At 43.0% G+C, this 25462-nt stretch overlaps 1 protein-coding gene across 3 annotated transcripts in view; it reads right to left on the reverse strand.

Annotated features, from left to right (window-relative positions):
* Window positions 1–684: 684 nt before the first annotated feature.
* Window positions 685–25462, reverse strand: part of LOC137560928 (uncharacterized) — a 121286-nt gene continuing 96508 nt past the window's right edge. For 2 of the 3 annotated variants that reach the window (XM_068272111.1, XM_068272109.1), the window contains 3 exons: window positions 20864–20925; window positions 19162–19208; window positions 12135–14149 (listed from right to left, as the gene is read on the reverse strand). In XM_068272111.1, the coding sequence (XP_068128212.1) occupies window positions 13988–14149; window positions 19162–19208; window positions 20864–20925 (271 nt within the window). In that variant the 3' untranslated portion in view covers window positions 12135–13987. Of the gene's footprint in view, window positions 787–12134; window positions 14150–19161; window positions 19209–20863; window positions 20926–25462 lie in introns of those variants that run through there. The other variant, XM_068272110.1, reaches the window with a different exon arrangement.

Consider the following 25462-nt stretch of genomic DNA (forward strand, 5'->3'; position numbering starts at 1 on the left):
GAGCACAAAGCGGTGATAACTTTGCTAGTGCAAAGGTTATCACGCCTAAAGTCTTTTAGGCGTGATAACTGAGTTATCACCACTTTGTGAATCAGGCTCTTAGTGTATTTGATGATGTGTAAATTTGGATCTTTCTATATTGGAAAGATCTACAGAGAATTTAAAGAACATATTAAGGAACACACAAGAGATATTGGGGGATGCAATTTCAGAATCTTGAGACACGTGAATTTGATTCACAATGGTAACCCAAGCTTTGTCAAATTTGTGGGTTTGGATAGAATCCATAGACCTGAAAGGGGAGGAGACATCGATAGACAACTTTTACAATTAAAACTACGATGGATATTAACTTTAGACGCTACTAAGGGAAAGGGTCCTAATGATGCTGTTCACTATAGACCTTTCTTACGGTTATGATGTTATCTTTAACATTATTACTTTATTTTATTATGATTTTGATCATTTATATTTTATTATCTCTATTATGTATCTCTTTTTCTCTTTTTTTTCTTCCCTCTTTCTTCCCTCTTTTTCTTTTCTCTATTTTTTCTCCTCTCTTCTTTCTTCTCTTTTTCTTTTTCTTTCTTTTTCTCTCTTTTCCCTCTTCCTTGAGTCCCCTTTCTGGGCACATTTTCTCTCACTAGACTTTGTATGCTGACTTGGATATGATCTTATGGATGGAACTTGTAGTGGGTTCATTCTTTTTTGTTATGGGCTTTTTTTTAAGCCCAAAGTGACATTTCAGCAGATCGTTCTAACTTCGTCCCATGATTATTACAGTTTCTGTATGGAAAGTGCATCAAAGTATAGTATTGGATTAGTAAATTTTTAAAGAGTTAAAAAATTAGACGTTTCTTTAAGATATATGCTTTTTAAAGATGTAGGAAATCCCCCTGCGGCTTCAGATGTCGATGTTGTGGGACACAGACCTATGCTTCCTGTCCACGTCCCACTGTGGAGCGCATGGTGCACACGTCTGCAGGCCCCATGGTTACGTGGGGTGGGACACGTACGCACACAATGCGCAAAACTGGACGTCTTGTCCAATCACTGACGGTGACGCTGATAGGTGGAGACGTAAGGCTGCGTAAAAGCGGCGGTTTTGAAGTTTGCTAAGTCGCCATTACACAAGCCCTTCCCTGAAGAGGCCGTCAATGGATACGGTGAAACTAGTTGCATAACGGGCTTTTTGTTATGCCTTCCAGCTCTATTCTGAGATGAACATTCGGTGCAAGGACCTGGTAACTATGTGCATTGAAATATAGTGTACTGGACTAGTACAAATGACCATGTGCTGCCTTATCATTGGGACACACAATACTCCTTTGCTATGGAGAGCTCTTCAAATGGCTATACACGCTTATTAACCAACTCTATTGCATCTTCATGAGCACTGCTGCATATGAATCCATCCAGGGCCGGGGCTACAATTAAGGCAAGGAGGGCAATTGCCCCAGGCCCCAGAGCCCAGGGGGCCCTCCAAGCCTGTCACATTTCAATCCATATAAATATGTAATTAGTCAGACCGGGCTGCTAGGTACCACGGCCATTGGTGGGGGAAGTAGTGGCAGCCTTGCAGGCAGGTGAAGAAGGAAGGAGCCCCCCTAATGCCCCCCGTCCTGTCCTTATGCATTGCGAGCGGAAGCGACAAACTCACATGTCAGCGCTGCCGGGGACTTCCCCATCACACAGTTCTGTGTCTTCTCTCTGCTGCTCCCTAGTGGCACCTCTCATTACTGCACCACTAGAGGAGTCAGCGAGGAGATACAGAACTGTACAATGGGGAGAAGACTTGCAGAAGTTACTGGCGACGCTGAAAGGTGAGTTATACTGTCACTTCCGCTGCCATTGCTCTGCATATGCGGAGAGGAGGACTACTAAAACAGGAGCATCTGGATTTATATACTGTGGGAGACAATGGGGGGTAGAGCTGGGAGGAGGCTACCTAATCCTTGGGCTATATATAATGGGGGGGGCTACATAATCTTTGGGAGAACATCTGGCTACACTGGGTGGGTTGCTATCTAATCCCTGGGGTCACATCTGGTTATATATACTGGGGGGTTAACTAATCCTTAGGGGGAACATCTTGCTATCTATACTGAGGGGGAGGCTTCCTACGGCAGCGCAGAGATGGAAGCGGCCGCAGGGGTGGTCAGGAGGGCCCCCAAGTTACTTTTACCCCGAGGCCCCATTGGAGCTAGAACCAGCCCTAAATCCATCTATGCATATATCTGCATTTTCGCTTATGTTTTTGGATATTTGCTATGCTATCTTAACCTATTTTGGTTCCTGGACGTAGTTTCTACTGGACATAATAACCGGGACATATGGGCAAATACAATACGTGAGTTTTAATTATGGAGGCATGTATTATTTTAAAACTATAATGGCTGAAAACTGAGAAATAATGAATTTTTCCATTTTTTTCTTATTCTTCCTGTTTAAATGCATTTACAGTAAAGTGGCTCTTAGCAAAATGTACCCCCCAAAGAAAGCCTAATTGGTGGCGGAAAAAACAAGATATAGATCAGTGCATTGTGATAAGTAGTGATAAAGTTATAGGCTAATGAATGGGAGGTGAACATTTCTCACGTGAAAACGACGGAACCTGAATGGGTTAAGAACTGCTTATATCAAAATAAGCCTCTTTGGGGTTGATATGCTTCTGTTGTTGAACAATTAACAAGAGACAAGGGGGAACTGCAATTGGGTTCTGCTCTGTTTCTACAGCAATACAATTGGACTGCTATTTAGGTCCTCTACAACTACAGCTACTGCTGTGCTTTGCTTCCACAGTAACACGCTTGGACTGCTATTGGTTCCGATACAGTCATAACTTCACTAACATCTGTCTGGACTGCAATTGGCTCCCCTTTTATGGATGCTCATCACTAATATACTGCTTGGGAACTATAATAGATGCTATATACTGCTTCCATAGTGGGTGGACTATCCTTATGTATTGTGGATTGCAAGTCCATGACGTGGCCATAATAGCATCATTTTTGTGAACTTTGCCAATTGTTGATTCCAGATCCTTTTTGCACACAGCATAAAAAAGCATTTTTGATCTGGGTTTCAGAGGACCGCAGCCTCTTCCCAGGTGTATATGTCTGTATATGTATGATCTAAGCACCAGGGTGAGCAATTTTTATTGAATTACTGGCTTTTACGCAATTTAATTGTTTTTATATATGTTTTTGAATAATATGTGTTGTATTTTGATTCCTTATCTATATTGGGCTTAATAAAGGTGTTAGATTTGTGTGCACCCAAGAGTCAATCTTTTTCTGTGGTATAACATAAGGTTGGGTTAAGCTGTATTGTTGAATTACATTACAATTTTTTTTACATTTATTTATTTTTTGTTATCAACTTCCGTCTGTTTAAAAACCATTTTTATCATTAACCAATTTAGTTAATGATGTTTATCGTTATTGAGACATACAATAATGGGGAGCATAGATACATGAGTAGTTCAACAACATACTATACAATCAGGACAGCCAGGGACACAGGGACAGATACATACAATTGGTGTGTAGTTTGAAAAACATCACCAATACTGGTGGATGTTCATCAGATAAAATGCACAGAAACGGGAAACACAAGGTAGAGGTTCCTTGCTATTTACATTCTGGAGGGTAGTAGGGCGGGGACACTGGGGTAGTAGAAAAAGAGGTTAGCAGATGAGGCAGTGAACTTATAGAAAATTATAAGCTTGCTTGAACAGGTGTGTCTTGACACACACGGGGGGGGGAGGGTTAGGGTTAGGCACCACCAGGGGGTGGTAGGGTTAGGCACCACCTTAAGGGTTAGGCGCCACCTGGGGGGCGGTTAGGGTTAGGCAACACCGGGGTGGTGATTAGGGTTAGGCTTCACCGGGGGAGTAGTTTGATTTAGGCACCACCAGGGGAGGGTTCTGTAGGAGAGTAAGATTGGGTTAAGCTGTATTGTTGAATTACGTCATGATTTTTAACTGTAATACATTTTCATTATCAACTCCCGTCTTTTTTAAAATTGTATTTATCATTAACCAATTTTGCTAACGATGTTTATCGTTATTGAGATTTCGTTATTCACCGGCGCCATTTCGTTATCCAGCCGGGCCCTTTGTTCCTGGCGCCCTTTTTTTATACATACAGATAGGTAGTAAATAGTGATACAATGCCAAGATCATACACTGGAGTAGTAGTCCCAATAATACAAGTTCACATTACTCTGGGTGGAGTGCACAATCAAGTACGCCCCCTATACACTCTGTGGGATCCTAATATACGGTGATTGCACTTTTACCTTGTGACGATAATGTTTTATCCAGTCATGCATTGATGCAACAATGAACAATTTCACTGTGCAGTTTATTTCCATTTTTGCTACAAAAAGCAGAAACAGGAAGATTACCACATTCTGGTTTATTTATGTCTTTGTGACTAGTCTAGCATGAGTGGGAGAGCTTGGGAAGAAATGAAGAAACTGCCTCTGATCGCAAGTTTTGAAATAATAAAAAAGCTCTACAAAAAATATACACTATATACCATCACCTCACTGCCGCTTGACAAGTCACAAACTTTGTTATAGAGAAAAGCTAATGGGTTAAAGGGATACTCCGAGCCATGATCCCTGTAGCAAATGTTCGCTCCCCCCCCCCCCCCCCCCAATGAAATCATTCACAAGCAAAGCAAAATCTGAGCTGAAAATAAACTTGTCAAATAATGAATTGCGTGTGTAGGAGTAACAGTACATAGAACTTTCCTGCAGTCTCACATTCTTATTTTTAACCACTTGCCGACCAGTGGATTTTACACTGATCGGTGCTGCGTGGGCTCTACAGCCCGCAGCACCGATCAGGAGTCCAGCAGGGCGATCAGACTACCCCCCTTTTTTCCCCACTAGGGGGATGTCCTGCTGGGGGGGTCTGATTGCCGCCGGCCATCTGCGTTTTGCGGGGGGGGGGGCTTCTCAAAGCCCCCCTCCGCAGCCATTTCTGCCCTCACGCTCCTTACCTCCCTCCCTCCCTCTCTCCGTAATGCGCAGGACGGAGTTCCGTCCTGCGCATTGAAGGATAGGCTTCAGCCTATCATATGCCGGCGATCCCCGGCCAATCAGAGGCCGGGGATCGCCGATCTGCCTTACGGCGCTGCTGCGCAGCAGCGCCGTATGATGTAAACAGCGGGGATTTCTTCCCCGCCTGTTTACATTTTGCCGGAGAGCTGCGATCGGCGGCTCTCCGGCTGTTCACGGAGACACCCTCCGTGAACTGACATGGAAAGGCCGCTCGATCGAGCGGCCGTTTCCATGGTAACCCGCAGACGACCAGTTTACGCCAATCGGCGTTAGCTGGTCGTCAAGAGGTTAACTAGCTGGACGCCCAGCGTTGCCTGGGTATGTATTTGGCTGGTGTTGGCTCCACCCACTTTTTTTTAACCCTAACACACAATTACTCAGTTACTCAATGACCTAGTTTGTGAGCTTTGCGGTCTTTGGCATCAATAATTTGCATTGAAATGAAACAAATCTGAATGGCTGTTTGTGGCTCCACCCCCTTTTCTGAATTTGAACCCCAGTCACCCAATGATCAACTGTACCAGGTTTGAGACTTGTGCCATTAACAGTTCAAGAATGGCAGCAATTAAATATTCCCCTTGAAAATCAATAGGTGAATTTTGATTGGCTTGTGTAGTCTCCACCCACTTTTCTAAATAGGAATCCCAGTCACTCAGTTACCAACTGTGCAAGGTCCAACATTGAGACCCCCAAAGTTCATGGGCTTAGTGGAGGAGGATTATTCAGAGGCTTTCCTCACCCATTTTGGGCATTTTTTTTGCCTACAGATACACTTTAAGATAGCAGCAAAGAGTAAAGCAAAAAAAGCAATATGCAGTAAGTGATCCTCCTGTGGGGTTGGTCTGTGAAGACGTTGGTTAAAGGACCACTATTGTCGTAAAATGTTAAATACGTATAAACACATATAAATAAAACGTTTCTTCCAGAGTAACATGAGCTGTACATTTGTTTTCTCCTATGTTGCTGTCACTTACAGTAGTTAGCAAAAATCTGACAGAGCCAACAGGTTTTGGACTAGCCTATTTCCTCATGGGGGATTTTCAGGGTTTTGTTTACTTTCAAAAGCACTTAGTGAATGGCAGTTGCTATTGCAGGAAGGCTGTCCAGCATCATTTTATAAATCCTTTTCAGGGAATGTCTTTATAAAGAATAAAAGCCATGCTGAAAATCCCCCATGGAGAGATGGACTACTTCTCATGCAATCAGGAGAAGCGCCCTAGTGGCGGTGCCTGCTAATGCGTCACTATGCCGCCGGGCGGACAGTGGACGGAGGGAGAAGACGGGCCGCGTAGCTTTCAGGCAGCACGCTGGGACCTTCTACAGCCATGGAATAGGTAAGATGTCCTCTATTTACCTTCCGCTGCGCTTACTCTGTATTACAACCGGCAGCAGTACAGGTAGTCCCGGCTTAAGGACGGATTCAGGTTAAGAACGAGCCAACAGTCCCTATCTCGTTCGTTAACCGAGGACTACCTGTACTGTAGCTAAGTAGTCCACGCTTACCTCCATTCAAGCCATGTGATAGTGCAAGATGGAGTTCTCTTTATTGCTGTTTACAAAAACTCTTAAAAAAAATCTTAGCAGGAAACAACAGTGCTGCATTAATCGGAGGTTCACCTTCCAGCAGGACAACGACCCTAAACATAAAGCTAGGGCAACAATGGAATGGTTTAAAACAAAACATATCCATGTGTTAGAATGGCCCAGTCAAAGTCCAGATCTAAATATAATCGAGTATCTGTGGCAAAATCTCAAAACTACTGTTCACAAACGCTGTCCATCTAATCTGACTGAGCTGGAGATGTTTTGCAAAGAAGAATGGGCAAAGATTTCAGTCTCTAGATGTGCAAAGCTGGTAGAGACATACTCTAAAAGACTGGCAGCTGTAATTGCAGCAAAAAGTGGTTCTACAAAGTATTGACTCAGGGGGCTGAATATATACGCACACCCCACTTTGCAGTTATTGATTTGTAAAAAATGTTTGGAGTCATGTATGATTTTCGTTCCACTTCTCACGTGTACACCACTTTGTGTTGGTCTTTTATGTGGAATTCCAATAAAATGGATTCATGTTTGTGGCAGTAATGTGACAAAATGTGGAAAACTTCAAGGGGGCCGAATACTTTTGCAAGCCACTGTAGCTGTCTGTTCCATCAGCTTGCAAGCAAACAGGAATGAAGCCCGACAAAGGCTATACAGCGGAAAGCTTGCTCAGGCCTCCTGCACACTACATGCGATTTCGATTTTTTTCTGCATTTCTTTTGATAGCATCCAGGGAAAATCAGATTCACAAATAAGATTTGCAGTGTGCAGGGAGCCTCAGTTAGGCTCCCTGCAAACCTGACTTGCAATTCCAATTTTCTCTGGATGCTATCAAAGGAAAAAAGCATAGTAAAAAAACAGCCTGCAGTACCAACTAAAAATCAGAATCGCATGTAAAAATCGATTAAAAATCAGAAAAAATTGATGTTTGAGTTAGTGTATGGTCAGGTGTGCTGTTGGGGGTGTGGCATCATGGAGATGGCCATGCCCCTTGTCTGTAACCCATCCCTGCTCCAGTTAAGGTATGGTAAAGTGTGTAAATGTGGGAGTGGCTATGGGTGCCTCATTCACTCCTGTAGCCAGATAACAGGTAGTCCAGGCAGGCAAAAGACTGTGGCATTCTTCTATAGACTTTATTTCTATGTGAACTGTAGAAAGGAGGTAAGAACACCCCTGAGGCATTCTGATCCTTAATGGAAACTGTATTGAATGTGACATCAATTTACTTTAAGCTGATCAGTTTAACATCTATTTCTAAAATAATAAAAAAAAGATTAGAGTCCCATTTTAAAGATGATCATATTTTGTTTTGGTTGACCACTTCTTCTTTTGTGTTATTCCAAGAACTGACTTTGGTGTAGAAAGTGACAGACTCAGAACACAACTTCCTTATTCGTTATTTTCCATACTGAAAAGAGTTTAATGTTCTCACTCTCGAGTGATCCTTCTTCTATATGTTCTGTTCCGAAAATTTGGCGTAGTTAAATCAGCAATATTCCCTTTAAGGTACTCTGCATCGAAAAAAAGGGCCCCTGGGGAGTTCTTACCTACGGGAGGGAGAAGCCTCTGGTTCCGATTGAGGCTTCCTCCATCCTCCTCAGGGCCCTTTTCCACTAGCGCGTTTGCGCTAGCGGAATCGCAAAATCGCAAACCGCTAGCGATTTTACAATCGCTAGGGTTTGCTAAATAACATAGGAATCGCGGTAGGGTATTTCCACTACCGCGATTCGTTTTTGCCTGAAACGCGATCGCGGCGCGGAGCGATATTTGCCGCGATTTTGCTATGCAGTGCATAGCATAGCAAAATCGCGGCCACAAACGGCGGGAAATGGCCGATAATTTATTACCTTTCGCGATTCAGCAGTCGCTAGTGTTCAGCGTGAACGCTAGCGACTGCTAGTGGAAAAGGGCCCTAAGTCCCACGGTGGTCTCGCTGGGCCCCTCTTAAGCCACAGCCAACAATTTGTCAGGCTATGGCACAGCAGTGCCTGCAATATCTTCCCCGGCTCTAGCGCAGTAGCGGCTCTCGGCTCGGATCAGGCGGAAATACCTGATCCCAGTGGGGCCGGCTTTATGGCCTAGGTGCAAGCCAGTGGTGGTGGGCTGAAATTTTGCATATGTAAAATTTTGCATCAAAATTTGCATTTACGCATCATAATCGTAATGTGAAATTTCAGGGAAAACCGTAATTAATTTCTTATGTAATAGTAATATTTCATAATTTGGCATAATTTCCACGCAATTTTGCGAACTTTTAGCGGTTAATAGCAAAGCCCCCATATATGCTATTGCTACCAAAATTGCTACATATGTTAAGGAGATTATTGGGTATAAGTCAAAGAAAGAATTTTTCAAAAAGACATTGTCGTTTTTGAGAAAATCGATTTGCAAAGAAAAATGCAATTTTTTTTCTTAGTTTAATAACCACTTTTTCTTTTAATTTTAAAATCGATTTTCTCAAAAACGACAAGGTCTTTTTGGAAAATTCTTTTTTTGACTTGTACCCACTATTCTCCTTAACATATGTTGGTGTCACTACCAATTTTGGTGTCACTACCATGTATGGGGGCTTTGCTATTCATTGCCAAATTCGGCACAAAATTACACGATAATTACGCAAAATTTTAGGCGAAATTACGAATCGCTATACGAAGTTAATGAATTTACAAATCGTAATTACGTATAAGCGTAAATGCAAAATTTGACACAGAATTTTGCATAATCGTAATTAGCTGATTACGACCATCACTGGCGCAGGCGCCTTGCCCTGCAGTAGAGCGGATCTGACTGGGATCGGCTATTTCCACCTATTTCGGAGCCGCTACTGCGCCTGCGCTGGAGCTGGAAAGGTAAATATTTACATGACCACTGTTTGGAGTGGCCCAGTGAGACCACCATGGGACAAAGGTGGATGGGGTAGCCTCAATTGGATCAAGAGGCTTCCCCCTCCTGTGGTAAGTACCCCCCCCCCCCCCCCTCCCCCGGTCCTTTTCTTCTATACAGATTTTCTTTAAAGAGAATCTGTACTCTAGAATTCTTACAATAAAAAGCATACCATTCTATTCCTTATGTTCTCCTGTGCCCCTCTGTGCTGTTTCTGCCATCCCTGCTGCAATTCTGGCTTGTAAATAACAGTTTTAGGCAGTGTTTACAAACAAAAGACTGGCTTCTAACCAGAGTATCATAGGCTGAGAACTAGCTTACTGTGTGACTCATGCAGAGCTTGGAGGGGGTATGTAAAGCTTCTGCCAATGGCAAGCAGTGCTGCACATTCCACACATTCCAGCCTCAGCCGGCAGAGGAAAGGAGATATGATTTATTACAGAGACAATGCAAGTAGGAAAGGCTGCAGTAAGACAGACCACACTAGAACAGTAATATGAACTTATAGGACAGAAGAAATAAGGCTCATAATTTTGTTACAGAGTCTCTTTAAAGCGGACCCAAACTCTTGCACAACACACAATTAAAGGTCTTTATTCCACATATTTGACTAAATAAATCTACTTCTCTGTGTTCTGTCTGTGTTTCAAAAGATTAGATGCAAAACAAAAGTGTTTCTTCTTAAAACAAAAGGTATTTGCTATTACTTAGGTTGGAGTGAGCATATGATGTCTCCCACAATGCATCACTGCTGAATATGCAAATCATCTTTTGTTGTCCCTGTAAGCTAAACACACCCCCAGAAGCATACCTATGAATATTCCGCTGGGAGATTTGGGTGCAAGATAAAGCCGATATATATGGCTTACCCTGCTCCTGCACAAGTCCCGGGGGTGTTAATTACTATTCCACCTACAGGTCGCTGTGGATAGTGGGGAATGCTGTAATTCAGCTTCCAGCTATTGCTGGCGGCCAAATTACAGTATTTTAAAAGTAATTTGCGCTCCATCTTATGACGGCATCCAAGTTACTCTCTGACTGCTGCTATAGCCGTAATTATGCCTATGGTGGCGCCAGCTGCGCCCAATTTTCCTGTGCTGTTTTAACAGTGCTCACTCCAGAACTGCTGGAATGCAATGCTGTGTCAGCTAAGCTTGTTAATTGTACAGAGCCACAATAATGCAACATGCATCCAGACTGTTTTGGATTGATTGATCCTCATCAGTGCATGGCATGGATTAATATGGCTCTATGGGGTAAGACTTGAAGCACCCAGAGTTACAGATTACTCCCAGGAGAACAAAATATTAGATCAAAATATTTAATTAGGTCTTATCAGCAGCTGTGTATAAACTGCAGGAGCTCTCCCCATACAGTAAACACTGAAGCTTAACCCTTTCAGAGCCTTCTGCAAAAGGGAAACCTAGATTTACTTCAGGGTTATTGTTTTTTTTTTTTATTTACATAAATTGTAATGAAGTTTTTTTGTTTTGTTTTATATATATTTTTCTTTTTTCTCCCTATAAAGCTTACCATGCTCTGGCTAATCGTTTAGATCAGAGAGGAAGTTCTGAGTTTAGATCCACTTTAAAAGATAAGACACCTAAATATACTATGCTGGCGCTGTGGTGACATCCAATAGAAATGATCACCAAATTTGAGCCTTATTTAGTTAGAAAGTTCTGTTTCCATACGAGACCACATTTTCACAAAAAAATATTGCATGTTTTGCAGGATATGTCCATTATTTGTGATTTTTTTGGAAGATTTGTAATTTTTTTTTCTGCAAACCCCACTGACTTCATTGAATGTAAAAAAATACACACATTTTTGTGATTATTCTTATTTTTCACTAAAAAAACTAAATATGTAAAAGTGCAAACAAACAATAAATATTCATCAGTATATCTAGATCAAGACTACATTTATTATTGCATTACTGATGTGGCCCCACTGAAGAGATCTGAAAATGCCACCTGATGGTGTATTGTTTACAAGCAATTCCTAAACTTGAGTACTCTTCACACTTGTGTATACTGGAAAAATAAAAAAGGAGGACGGGAAGACAACGGGAGCCCAATCTCGTGTATTATCTTACGTGTGATATGGTTGGTGTAAAGAATGATCGTTTATACTCACAAAGCCGGGTTGCACCTGAGGCAACCAATCCAAATCGCATGTGGGGAAGTACCGTCCCCACTCGGCCTTGTGATGTCGTTTTCGTGGTCGCAGCTCCTTACAAAAGTCCACCACCTGCCTAGGTGGTGGTATCCTCTGAGCCCAGGGGAGAGTAATCCAAAGCAACACGATAGGAGGCGCCCTAAGGGATACTAGTCAAGTGATCTGTATACCAATCAAGATATATATCTACTTTTACATTAGAAAAAAAATAATTTATGCCAATTTAACATAGGATAATGAGGAATGATCCTACCTTAATGAGTAGCCACTCTCAGTAAATAGAACAAAATTCTTTAATGGGGCACTTTAAATGATAACGCGTTTCGCGGTACACACACCACTTCATCAGGTCGTGTATTGTGCCTGTAAGTAGATTATCCCGGATTCGGGCGCCCGTAGGATCATTCCTCATTATCCTACGTTGAATTGGCATAAATTATTTATTTTCTAATGTAAAAGTAGATATATATCCTGATTGGTATACAGATCACTTGACTAGTATCTCTTTACACTTGTACAACCACCACTGTGTGTCTGAGAGTTTCCCCTCCACCTCTGTTTCCTGCTACCTCCCACTGCTACATGTTATCTGCCCATAAAAGTATAGATTGCAGATATCCCTTAAGAGCACAGATATCCATGTGTAGCTCTATCATATACAGCCATGAAGTGGAACTAGCAGTGGGAGGAAGTGGGTATAAGATAACCTAGCAGAAATGCTGGTGGAAAGTGGTATATGTGTATGACCTTTGATCATTACACGCACAAAAATAAAAAATGTGCATGGAGCACAAATTAGGGGATCCATATCAAATTTAAACACTCGAAGAATAACACACTTTACAATGGATAACATACAATCCTATACAACATTCAGTGAGAGATTGTTAAGAGAGAAAACAAACATAGTTTTTGCCCTGTGTTGACAGACAATCAGGGCTGGACTTAGGCCATGGCCTAGGGCACCAAAGCAGCAGGCTAAATTGGTGCAGCATTTAAGAGCTTGCAAATGCTGCAATGCATGGAGATCAGACGAGAGCCTGACCGTGGTACTCTGCTACTAGCCACCTGTGCAGGAGCCACCTTGCTCTCTGTGCACGTTGGCGTTGTGGCCGGCAGTTATGGACTTGGGCAGCATTGGAAACAAGCAGAGAAGTGAGTGACACTGATGGCTGCTGTGGTGTGGAGGCGAGGGAGGGCTTAAGGGAGTCATCAGGCTACCTATACGGGAGTGGAAGGGGTCATCAGGATACCTATACTAGAGGGAAAGAGGGGAGGGGTCATCAGGCTACCCATACTGGAGGGAAAGAGGGGAGGGGTCATCTGGCTACCTATACTGCAGGGGGGCGACTGGTGACAGTGGCCTTGGGTGGTAAAGAGTACAAATCCGGCCCTGTTGACAATATGTCTTCCAAAAAAACACTATTAGAGATACCAGTGTCTCTTGCATTGAGTTTTGTGGGTGTGACCAGTGATGTCACTTCCTGAAGGCATTGAACTCCATATTTCAATTACAAACAGTGTTTAAAAGAATTGCTGCAACACAACTTAACCAGCATGCTCTGTATCTGAGAGTACCCATTGATTTCCTCAATGTCCACACAATGCACACCGTGCATTAAACTGGACCCCAAACTTGACCTGGCCCTGGGCTCCATTGCTGCTGCTAAACATATATGAAACCTGAGGCCATGCAAGCAATGCTGCAGCTGAGATTTTTCTAAAACACCCATCTGAGCTCTGTCATTTACTTCAATAAGATACTGACATATGTTCTTGCACGGTTTCCTTCAGCCTTCACAGCTTCTCGTAAAGTGTAATTCAACACATCCATCTAAACAAAGTCTACAAAGTCTTAAGAAATGTTTGGTGTCCCTTGTCTCAGAATTGCTGACGTGTCTCACATCAGTTGTCCACGAGGGAATTATCCATATTATCCTTACAGCGTTGACAAAATGTTAATGTCAAGTAGATAAATCATAGTCTTCCTGTTGTGGAATCATAAATATTCCTCATAAGGGCCCATATGCAATTCACTTTTTCTCCTGAGTTTTCTCCTAGGAGATCATTTTTCATCTTCAATTTAAATTAACTTTTTAGCACTTTGCAATGAAAAAAGTACCAAAAAGCAGGTGAAAAAGTACTGTCACAATTATTTTGAGTATTAGTTTGCTGACTGGTGTTGTAGAAAGCATTTTTTTTTACAAATATCACCTAGGAGAAAACACAGGAGAAAAAGTGAATTGCATATGGTCCAAGATCTCACCGTAATGAAAATATGATTTGAAGAAATCCTGTATCCGGTATACTAGCGATGGACAGTTGAGTAGATGACGTTGGATTCTGGGTGTTTAACGGTGGCGTATAGAACTTGGCTGTCACTGCTTGAGGGGACCTCTTTACTCTTCTTTCCGGCCCCTTGCTGGAGTGGTTCCATCTTCAGACGAGCATAAAGAACCCCATCGGAACTCTGGAATGGAAATATAAACTTACATGGTATATTTTCCACACTGTATTTATTCAGCTTAGATGGTCTATTTAGAAGTGACTTGTTGTGAGCCCTGGGTGATGCCAATAGTACGATAATGTAATATTTCCTACAGTATATTCTACTTTCAGCTGTAATGCCTAACACAACCCCCTGTTTTCTACTTTCCTAACGCTAACCCCCACCATAAGCATTCCCACATCTAAATTGCTAACACTAACCCCCCACCAAAAGCATACACCTTTCTAAATAGCTAACACTAACCCCCCTCCTGAAGAATATTCTCACCTTGACAACTAACACTTTCTTTCTCATCCTGACTATTTCTCAGACTACCTTAACGCGGATCCGAGATAAACTTTTACTCATTGCATAATTGTGTTCCTTTCATATAGTTTATAGGGCATTCCTCAAGCCAAATGCTTTTTTGCTTTTTTTTTTGTTTGTTTTAATATTCTAATTCCCTATACACTAAACAAGCTTCGCCCACAGGTTTTTAGAGTGCCTCGGCATTTTCAGACAGTAGCAAGGGCTTATGGGAGCTCAGTCTGGGCAGGAGGAGGGGGATGTGTTACTAGCCAGAGATTTCAGAGGCAGAGGGGAGGAGGGAGGAGGAGGGGAAATTATGTTTTCACGGGCTGAGTGCTGGAGATGCAGATCAGCTTGCCTGCGTGTAATGTTTACAAACAACATGGCTGCTGTTGTTGTATCACAGGAAGAATTAATCATAAACTGTTGAAGCTTTTTGCAGCTAGATTTGCTGTGTAAACTATCTAAACTTTAGATAAGATATATAGACAAGTTACTTGTTATAGTTAGTTTTTCATCTCGGATCCGCTTTAAAGCCTAAAGGTGGCCACACATGATACAATAAATGATCCAATTTTAAGGCAATTTGATAAAACGATACGATTCACCAAAAGTTGAAAGTTCTTTTTTTCTTTATTTGAGCAAGAAATCTGATCACATTTCCCGTTTGTATTCAATATAAGTTGATTGGGAGTGGTGTATTTTTCTGATGAATTTATATGAAAATTGAATGGTAGATTGTCAATTTATTAATATATACTGTACACCCAAGCAATTTTCTCAGAGTTTTCAACCACTTTTTTTTATAACTGGGGAAAAATTCAACACATGTGTGGGGTACATTGGTGAGTTTTTTTTCAAATGTTACAATCAGAATTTTTTTTAAAAAATTAAGAAATTAAAAATAAAAAAAATTTGCATGGTGCGTAGCCACCTTAACACTATCTTCTTTACACTGACTATTTTTTTCCTATCCTCCCCTACCCTATTCCCTAACACCTAACCATAATAGCGGATTTGCCAGTTACTGTAGTAGAGTGCCGGTGCATAGCTATAAAACAGCCGAATACCAGCAGCCAAATATCAAACACTCAGCTATGGGGGACGTAACAATAGACCCTGCAAGGGATGCAGCCGCAGGGGGGGCCAGAAGCCACAGGTGGCCCTGTGGGATGGGATGAGATTTATTTTCCCTGTCCTGAGAGAATGACAACTAAGGGCACGGAGAGAAAAAACTTTCTGCTTTCTGCATAATTGTTCTAATGACTGCATCTGCTCAGCCACTGATAAGGAAACTGTAGACAAAGATTTGCAAACAGTCCCTATTCAGTGTTCAGCAGGCTCTTGTGTACAGTGCCCATCCCCCAACCTCTCTACCCCTCCCCAAGTGCTCTGTACTGTAGTGATGCTGTATTAGTCAGAGGTGGACAGAGTGAGTGTAATAAAAAGCTGAGGCTGGGAGCGCACTCGTCTGTCAGTTTTCTGTATGCATTTTCTGCACACCACGTGTGTCTGCTGTACGTGTGAAAACATGCACGTTTTATCACCAAAGTTAATGTCATTGATAGCATTGAAACACTGCACACATTGTCTCTGTTTTTATCTGCATGGGGAAAACACATTCAAGTGTGCACTATTCAATTGAATAACATTGGTTCTCAGATTGCCTATGCAGAAAGCGAGGGGGGGGGGGGGGGGGGTATCCAGTATTTTGCGGGGGGACCCAGTGATTTCTAGTTACGCCCCTGGTTATGGCTACTCAGTAGCTGAGTAGCAATGATCAGCATTGCAATAACCAATCATAATACCTGAATACAAAAGCCAATAGCTAAACACTGGTGCCCAAACCAAGCACCTGGGCTCACACAAGCGCAAAAATATTATGTGGTCTATGGCGGGTGCCTGCAGTAGCAGAAGGACTGTGCACTCTGACTCAAATAAACTATTCCATTTAAAGAGACACTGAAGCGAGAATAAATCTCGCTTCAGTGCTTATATTCAGCAGGGACATGTGTGCCCCTGCTAAAACGCCGCTATCCCGCGGCTAAACGGAGGTCCCTGACCCCCCAAATCCCCCACTGCAAAATCTACGACCAACTTGGTCGTAGATTTTGCTGCTGTTGAGGAAGGGCTAACGGCTGCAGCCCTGCCTCTCAGCGCCGTCTATCAGCGGCGCATCACCACCTCTCCCCCGCCCCTCTCAGCGAAGGAAGACTGAGAGGGGCGGGGTAGAGGCGGAGATACGCGCGTGAGGCAGGGCTGCGGCCATTAGCCCTGCCTGAATGTGGAAGCGCTGCCTGGGCACCACGGAGGGGATTGGGGAGTTAAGGGACCCCCGTTCAGCCGCGGGATAGCACTGAAGTGAGATTTATTCTCGCTTCAGTGTCTCTTTAAGAGTACCTGATTTACTTATGGCACGCTAGACATGGTTGTCCCATGATCAGAATAAAAGGGTCAAGGCCATAGATGTCAAACTCAAGGCCTGTGGGTACAATACTGCCTGCCTGACCATTTTATGTGAGAGCTTCAGATGTGCATGACTGTAAACAGTAAAAGAAGAGGAAGTGGAGAGCACCAACTTCTGCTGTATACATGATCACAGCAAACTGAAAGTGACAGCATGGTAGGACATCTGGGGCCTGTACTGTTGGTGTCTGGTGTCCAGTGGGCCATATCCAAACTATGCATACATGCACCCTCCCTGTCTACCATTGTTATTGGTCATCTATAGGTAGGGATTGGGTCTGCAGTTGGAAACAGGGCTGGATTTACCAATAGGCACTGTAGGCATGTGCCTACAGGAGCCTAATGATGATGAGTCTGTTCGCTCTCCCTCCCAAATGCCTCTCTTCCACTTTACTTATGTAGTATCCCGAGCGGAGTGTAAATGAGAGGTTTTACCACCGGGTCTCAGCATTCCACTGACCAGATCTCCCTTCAGTCAGGGGCACATCTAGCTACTTAATACTCACCCACTTTGCAGTTATTTATGTGTAAAAAATGTTTGGAATCACGTATGATTTTCGTTCCACCTCTCACGTGTACACCACTTTGTAGTGGTCTTTCACGTGGAATTCCAATAAAACTGATTCATGTTTGTGGCAGTAATATGACAAAATGTGGAAAACTTCAAGGGGGCCGAATACTTTTGCAAACCACTGTAGATGGCCTTCCTTCACATTTAGAAGAGCAGACCAGTGACAGTGGTTCGGGTTGTAACATTGTCAGATTGAAACTGTTCAGCAATGTTGCATCTCAAAAAACAATTTGGCCAATAACTTGGGGCCCTTTTCCACTAAAACAAAATGTGAATGCAATTGTGATATAGCTGCAATGCAATAATTTTTTTATATGCACTACTCCAATTCCTCTGCTATCATCAGGTGTATGGTGTCGGGAGGAAAGAAAATGGATAGGGTAATGTTTTGAATTCCCTGGATTGCGAAAAATCACACAGTAACATGATTGCTATGCGATTTTCCCTCTGTGCTATACTCAACAAATTGCGTCAAAAATGCAGTGCACTAATTTGGTATTAATATAGTGTTGGCATGTTCCGCATCGCTCCAGAGAGTGTATACAGCGGCAAGAAAAAGTATCTGAACCCTTTGGAATTATAGTGATTTCTGCATAAATTGGTCATTAAATGTGATGTGATCTTCATCTAAGTCACAACAAGAGACAATCAGAGTCTGCTTACACAAATACCACACAAATAATTAAATGTTTCCATGTTTTTATTGAACACACCATGTAAACATTCACCATGCAGGTGGAAAAGGTATGTGAACCCCTAAAGTAATAACATCTCCAAGAGCTAATTGGAGTGTGGTGTCTGCTCGCTGGAGTCCAATAAATGATATGAGAGTGGAGGTGTTGGTTACAGCTGCCCTACACTATAAAAAGCACAAGTTTTGGGTTTGCTTATCCCAAGTAGCTTTGTCTGATGTGAATGATGCCTCGCACAAAAGAGCTCTCAGAAGACCTACGATTAAAAATTGTTGACTTGCATAAAGCTGGAAAGGGTTATAAAAGTATCTACAAGAGCCTTGCAGTTCATTAGTCCACGATAAGACAAATTGTCTATAAATGGGAAAAGTTCAGCACTGCTGCTACTCTCCCTAGGAGTGGCCGTCCTGTAAAGATGACTGCAAAATCACAGCGCATAAGGCTCAAAGAGGTGAAGAAAAATCTTACCGTGTCAGCTAAAGACTTACAAAAGTCTCTGGCATATGTTATAATCTATGTTAGTAAATCTATGATATGTAAAACACTAAACAAGAATGGAGTTCATAGGAGGATACCACAGAGGAAGCCACAGCTGTCCCCAAAAAAAACAAAACAAAAAAAAACCCTCACATACACACACACACATATCACATACCTTTTCCATCTGCACTGTGAATGTTTACATGGTATGTTCAATAAAAACATGGGTAACATTTAATTATGTGTTTGGTATTAGCTTAAGCAGATTTCAATTGTCTATTGTTGGGACTTAGATGAAGATCAGATTATATTTTATGATCAATTTGTGCAGAAATGGCATTTTTTTTATGTCAAATTCAAATAATTAACATGGAGGGTGAGGGACATTTACCCAGTGCATGGCATTAGTCACTTTAATTCCCGTTTTGACACAAGATCACTAGTGATAGCTTACAAGGCAGATTCACCATTCTTACCTCTTGACCAACAGTGGAGTCTTCGGGTTGGATATCTGGCATTGGCACTGTAAGAATGAGAAGGTTCATTAATTAACAAAATGAAAATGGTTTGTGAGGAGAGCGGAGACAGAGCTGGAAAGAGAAGAGGAAAAGAGATGAAATAGAGATTGGGGCAATTTAAAGTCCAGGGAGGGAAATGGAGAGGAGGAAAAGTTGGGAAAGAGAAGAGAGGTGAAGTTGGGAAAGGAGAAAGGCAGGAGAAGGAAATGGAAAAGAAGGAGGAATGCAGGAGAGTGAGAGATGGAGAAGAAAGAGGAAGGCAAGAGAGAGAGATAAAAACGGAGGAAAGCAGGAGAGACAGATGGAAAAAGAGGAGGAAACAGGAGAGGGAGGTGGAAAAGAAGGAGGACGGCAGGAGAGGGAGATGGGAGAAGGGAGATTCAGATTTTGCGGAATTGAAAATTCTGAATTTCCGATTGGAACTCAGAAATTGGAAAACTGAACTCGGAAATCGGATTTCTGCAGAAATACTGCATTACTGCAATTCGGTCATTTTAGCCCAATCACAGAACTCAAAATCAATGGACTAATGCAGAGTCAACTGGGAAGTATTTGGCCAGTCGGAGAATGCAAAAAAAAACACTACTCGGAAATTGGAAATCCAAACTTGGAAGCCGATCGGAATCCGATCAGAAATCCATGGAATCGGTAATCGGCATTGGCGGAAATCAGAATTTCTGCAGAATCAGAAATCAACATTTCCAACCATCCCTAGATGGAAGAGAAGGAGGAAGGCAGGAGAAGGCAAGGTGAAAAGAAAGAGTATGGCACGAGAGAGAGATGGAAAAGAAGGAGGAAGGCAGGAGAGAGAGAGAGATGAAAAAAAGGAAAGGCATAAGAGAGAGATGGAAAAGAAGAAGGAAAGTAGGAGAGATGAAAAGGAGGAAGGCAGGAGAGAGAGATAGAAGAGAAGGAGGAAGGCAGGAGAGAGAGATAGAAGAGAAGGAGGAAGGCAGGAGAGAGAGATAGAAGAGAAGGAGGAAGACAGAGGAAATGGAGAAGAGGGAGGAAAAGATGAGAGGGAAACAGAGAAGAAGAAAGCAAAACCAAATGTAAAGTTTATACGCTTAATGTCATCTCTTGTTTAGTGATGGTCTTGTCTATGAGAACTAATAGATAAGCATGTGATCAGTTTGATTAGGTAATAGATAAGTATATTTCTGATTTTCTAGGCAAGATCATGTGCTAAAGTAGGATGTGATCACCGCAAGTCAGAGCTTTGCAAATCTATTAGCTTATCACAAGAATCACATGCTTCTCCATAAGTTCTCCTAGACATCACCATCAGTACGTCCGTTGTTCTGACTTTAACCTACACATGTAGCAACCCCCGCTTCCATGTATGGCAACCACACTTTCTCAAATGCAACCTCCCCTGAATGAGCTGGAACTCTCCTCTTCCACATATGGTGCCCATTCCATCGGCCTTCCATGAACATTTGCTCCCCTTCCCATGTGTTATCTTCCTATTCCATTTCCATCCCATGTCTCTCATACAAACCCATAAAGCATTCCCACTAGGCTCTCACTCATGCTGTCGGGTGTGGAGAGGACAAAAAGAGAGAGGAGAAGAAAGGAGAGAAGAGGAGAAGGAGAGAAGATGAGTGAAGGCAGAAAAGGATAATAGAAGATATAAAGTTGAAAAAAAATGTTCTTGTACCATTTTCACATTTTCCTTGGGGTAATGAAGCACTGCCAGACGTTATAGAACTTGGATCTCTCCTAAGAAATTAAAACATTTCATTTAAAACATTTCATTTAAAAGATCCAAACTGGGACAAGAAACATTGCTTTGTTTGCATATCAAATTTGGAAATATAAAAGAATTATAAAATGGTGCTCAGACATGCATAAATTATCCTATTGACAATCTATCCTCCTCTTGTCGCCCTAACCTAAATAAAATTAAAAACATCTTCAGCAGCCGTCTATTTTCTCACAGAACACTACTGTACTTTTTGCGCATAGTCTACTTATCTCATGTCTAGACTACTGCAACTCTGTTCTGTGGCCTCCCCACTAACTGTTTGGCCCTATTACAGTACAACATGAATTCTGCTGTATGACTCACTCTCCTCTCCTCCTGCTTCTCCAGCCCAATCCCCCTCTGTCAGTCTCTTCACTGGCTGCCACTGTCAGTTACACAAAGCAAACAAGCATTCAAAATCCTGACTCTCACCTACAAAGTACTTTAAAGTACAAGTACTTTACAACCTAGCTCAAAAGTACTTTAATAACCCTCCCTCCCGTCGGCAGACTCTGACATCGATCGGCTGTCATAGGCTTCAGACAATGAGAGCTGATTGCTCTCCTGTGTCCCGGGGGCATTAGGCAGTCCTGGGGTGCTGCCGCGGCAACGCCCATCGGTGTGACGTGGTCAGCTAGTAGTTAAATAGAGGCAAAACTTGAAAAATGTGATTATCCAAGCCCATTTATTTTAGTAATTCAACTTAAAGGGACTCAGAGCAACTCTCATGGGTATGCCTTTAAGCATACCCAAGAACAATTGAGTGTGTCAGCACTCTTACCAGCCACTTGGTATATCCAAAATCCCCCTAATATTGCCAATATAAAATTCATGGGGCCAGACAACTTCCAACAAAGTCATGCTATGACCCCTCTGGAGGAGCCTCTTACAATGGCCATGCGTGTCACTTCCTCTTCCTGCTTCATTCAGTAATGCACTTCTCTAACAGAGAAGACGTGTGACCCAGAAGTTATAACATAGCCAAGATGGTAGCCACAATTTTTAAATTGAAATCAAACGAAAACCATGTAGAACGGCGATTCAGACATCAAATGAAAGAGGAGATCACAAGCTACAGAAAGGTATGCATCTTTAAGTACTTTGCAGTACTGGTCGGAGTCTCTTTAAAAGGTGAAACTTATACATGAAATATGAACCCTTTTGCAGGTGTTTTGGATTACTTAGATTACTTACTTACTTTTGAATTTCACTTGTAAACTTCAAGATACCAACCTACACACAAACTCCCCTCTTCCAACAATTCTGTCTTCCTCCCTGGTCACCTCTTCTCACTCCCACCTACAAGACTTCTCTTGATCCTCTCCCCTCCTCTAGAAAACTCAACCTCAACACATTGCCACTCTCCCACACTTACCCATTTTAGGCGCAACTGAAAACTCTCCTCTTCAGGCAAGCCTTGTCTATTCTCTGTCTTAGGACATCCTGGCAACTGACCACCATTTTACCGTCTCATAAACAGCTTCCCTTCACCTATTGCACTATCCCTTACCCTTTAGGTAGGGCTCTCTTCCCCTGCCTTTGCCTTTTAATGCTGCCTTTTAATGCTGCGTAATATGTGTGTGCGTATCTTCCACTATTATGTAAAAATCTGTAATTGATTTTTTCACTGCGGTATAAGATGTAACTTGTATAAACTGTAATTCACCACTGTCTTGTACTGTTAACTGTTGTATTGTTTAAATTGTATTGTTACAGTACATCTTGTAATCTATTATACAGCACCACGGAAGATGGTGTCACTATATAAAATAATAATAATAATAATAATACATAAGCAGAAAAAGGCTGGCACCACCCGAAGTAGAAAAGTAAAAATTGACTCTTTATTAATCAGTCATTAAAATGACAGCATGGTCAAAGATAGGCTCTAGCGGCCACAGCTAGTGTTGGGCGAACACCTAGACGTTCGGGTTCGCGAACGTTCGCCGAACATCGCCGCGATGTTCGGGTGTTCGCGCCGAACTCCGAACATAATAGAAGTCAATGGGGACCCGAACTTTCGTGCTTTGTAAAGCTTCCTTACATGCTACATACCCCAAATTTGCAGGGTATGTGCACCTTGGGAGTGGGTACGAGAGGAAAAAAAATATTTGAAAAAGAGCTTATAGTTTTTGAGAAAATTGATTGTAAAGTTTCAAAGGAAAAACTGTCTTTTAAATGTGGAAAATGTCATGTTTCTTTGCACAGGTAACATGCTTTTTGTCGCCATGCAGTCATAAATGTAATACAGAGAAGAGGTTACAGGAAAAGGGACCGGTAACGCTAACCCAGCACAAGCAGCAGAACACGTGATAGAACAGGAGGAGGCGCAGGAGGAGAAGGCCACGCTTTGAGACACAACAACCCAGGCCTTGCATGAGGACAAATAGCGTGCGGATATAGCAATGCTTTTTGCCGCCATGCAGTCATAAATGTAATAAAGATGAGAGGTTCAATAAACAGGGACCGGCAACGCTAACCCAGCAGCAGCAGCAGCAGCACACGTGATGGAACAGGAGGAGGCGCAGGAGGAGAAGGCCACGCTTTTTGAGACACAACATCCCAGGCCTTGCATGAGGACAAATAGCGTGCGGATATAGCAATGCTTTTTGCCGCCATGCAGTCATAAATGTAATAAAGATGAGAGGTTCAATAAACAGGGACCGGCAACGCTAACCCAGCAGCAGCAGCAGCAGCACACGTGATGGAACAGGAGGAGGCGCAGGAGGAGAAGGCCACGCTTTTTGAGACACAACATCCCAGGCCTTGCATGAGGACAAATAGCGTGCGGATATAGCAATGCTTTTTGCCGCCATGCAGTCATAAATGTAATAAAGATGAGAGGTTCAATAAACAGGGACCGGCAACGCTAACCCAGCAGCAGCAGCAGCAGCACACGTGATGGAACAGGAGGAGGCGCAGGAGGAGAAGGCCACGCTTTTTGAGACACAACATCCCAGGCCTTGCATGAGGACAAATAGCGTGCGGATATAGCAATGCTTTTTGCCGCCATGCAGTCATAAATGTAATAAAGATGAGAGGTTCAATAAACAGGGACCGGCAACGATAACCCAGCAGCAGCAGCAGCAGCAGCAGCAGCAGCAGCAGCACACGTGATGGAACAGGAGGAGGCGCAGGAGGAGAAGGCCACGCTTTTTGAGACACAACATCCCAGGCCTTTCATGAGGACAAATAGCGTGCGAATATAGCAATGCTTTTTGCCGCCATGCAGTCATAAATGTAATAAAGATGACAGGTTCAATAAACAGGGACCGGCAACGCTAACCCAGCAGCAGCAGCAGCAGCACACGTGATGGAACAGGAGGAGGCGCAGGAGGAGAAGGCCACGCTTTTTGAGACACAACATACCAGGCCTTGCATGAGGACAAATAGCGTGCGGATATAGCAATGCTTTTTGCCGCCATGCAGTCATAAATGTAATAAAGATGAGAGGTTCAATTAACAGGGACCGGCAACGCTAACCCAGCAGCAGCAACACACGTGATGGAACAGGAGGAGGCGCAGGAGGAGAAGTCCACGCTTTTTGAGACACAACATCCCAGGCCTTGCATGAGGACAAATAGCGTGCGGATATAGCAATGCTTTTTGCCGCCATGCAGTCATAAATGTAATAAAGATGAGAGGTTCAATAAACAGGGACCGGCAACGCTAACCCACCAGCAGCAGCAGCAGCACACGTGATGGAACAGGAGGAGGCGCAGGAGGAGAAGGCCACGCTTTTTGAGACACAACATCCCAGGCCTTGCATGAGGACAAATGGCGTGCGGATATAGCAATGCTTTTTGCCGCCATGCAGTCATAAATGTAATACAGATGAGAGGTTCAATAAACAGGGACCGGCAACGCTAACCCAGCAGCAGCACACGTGATGGAACAGGAGGAGGCGCAGGAGGAGAAGGCCACGCTTTCAGACACAACAACCCAGGCCTTGCATGAGGACAAGAAGCGTGTGGATAGCATGCTTTTTACCGCCATGCAGTCATAAATGTAATAAAGATAAGAGGTTCCATAAACAGGGACCGGCAACGCTAACCCAGCAGCAGCACACGTGATGGAACAGGAGGAGGCGCAGGAGGAGAAGGCCACGCTTTAAGACACAACAACCCAGGCCTTGCATGAGGACAAGAAGCGTGCGGATAGCATGCTTTTTGCCGCCATGCAGTCATAAATGTAATAAAGATAAGAGGTTCCATAAACAGGGACCGACAACGCTAACCCAGCAGCAGCACACGTGATGGAACAGGAGGAGGTGCAGGAGGAGAAGGCCACGCTTTCAGACACAACAACCCAGGCCTTGCATGAGGACAAGAAGCGTGCGGATAGCATGCTTTTTGCGGCCATGCAGTCATAAATGTAATACAGATAAGAGGTTCAATAAACAGGGACCGGAAACGCTAACCCATCACAGATGGTCATTGTTCATGTTACTTGGTTGGGGTCCAGGAGTGTTGCATAGTCGTTTCCAATCCAGGATTGATTCATTTTAATTTG

This window comes from Hyperolius riggenbachi, chromosome 3, assembly GCF_040937935.1.
Source record: "Hyperolius riggenbachi isolate aHypRig1 chromosome 3, aHypRig1.pri, whole genome shotgun sequence".
NCBI classification, from domain to species: Eukaryota; Metazoa; Chordata; class Amphibia; order Anura; family Hyperoliidae; genus Hyperolius; species Hyperolius riggenbachi.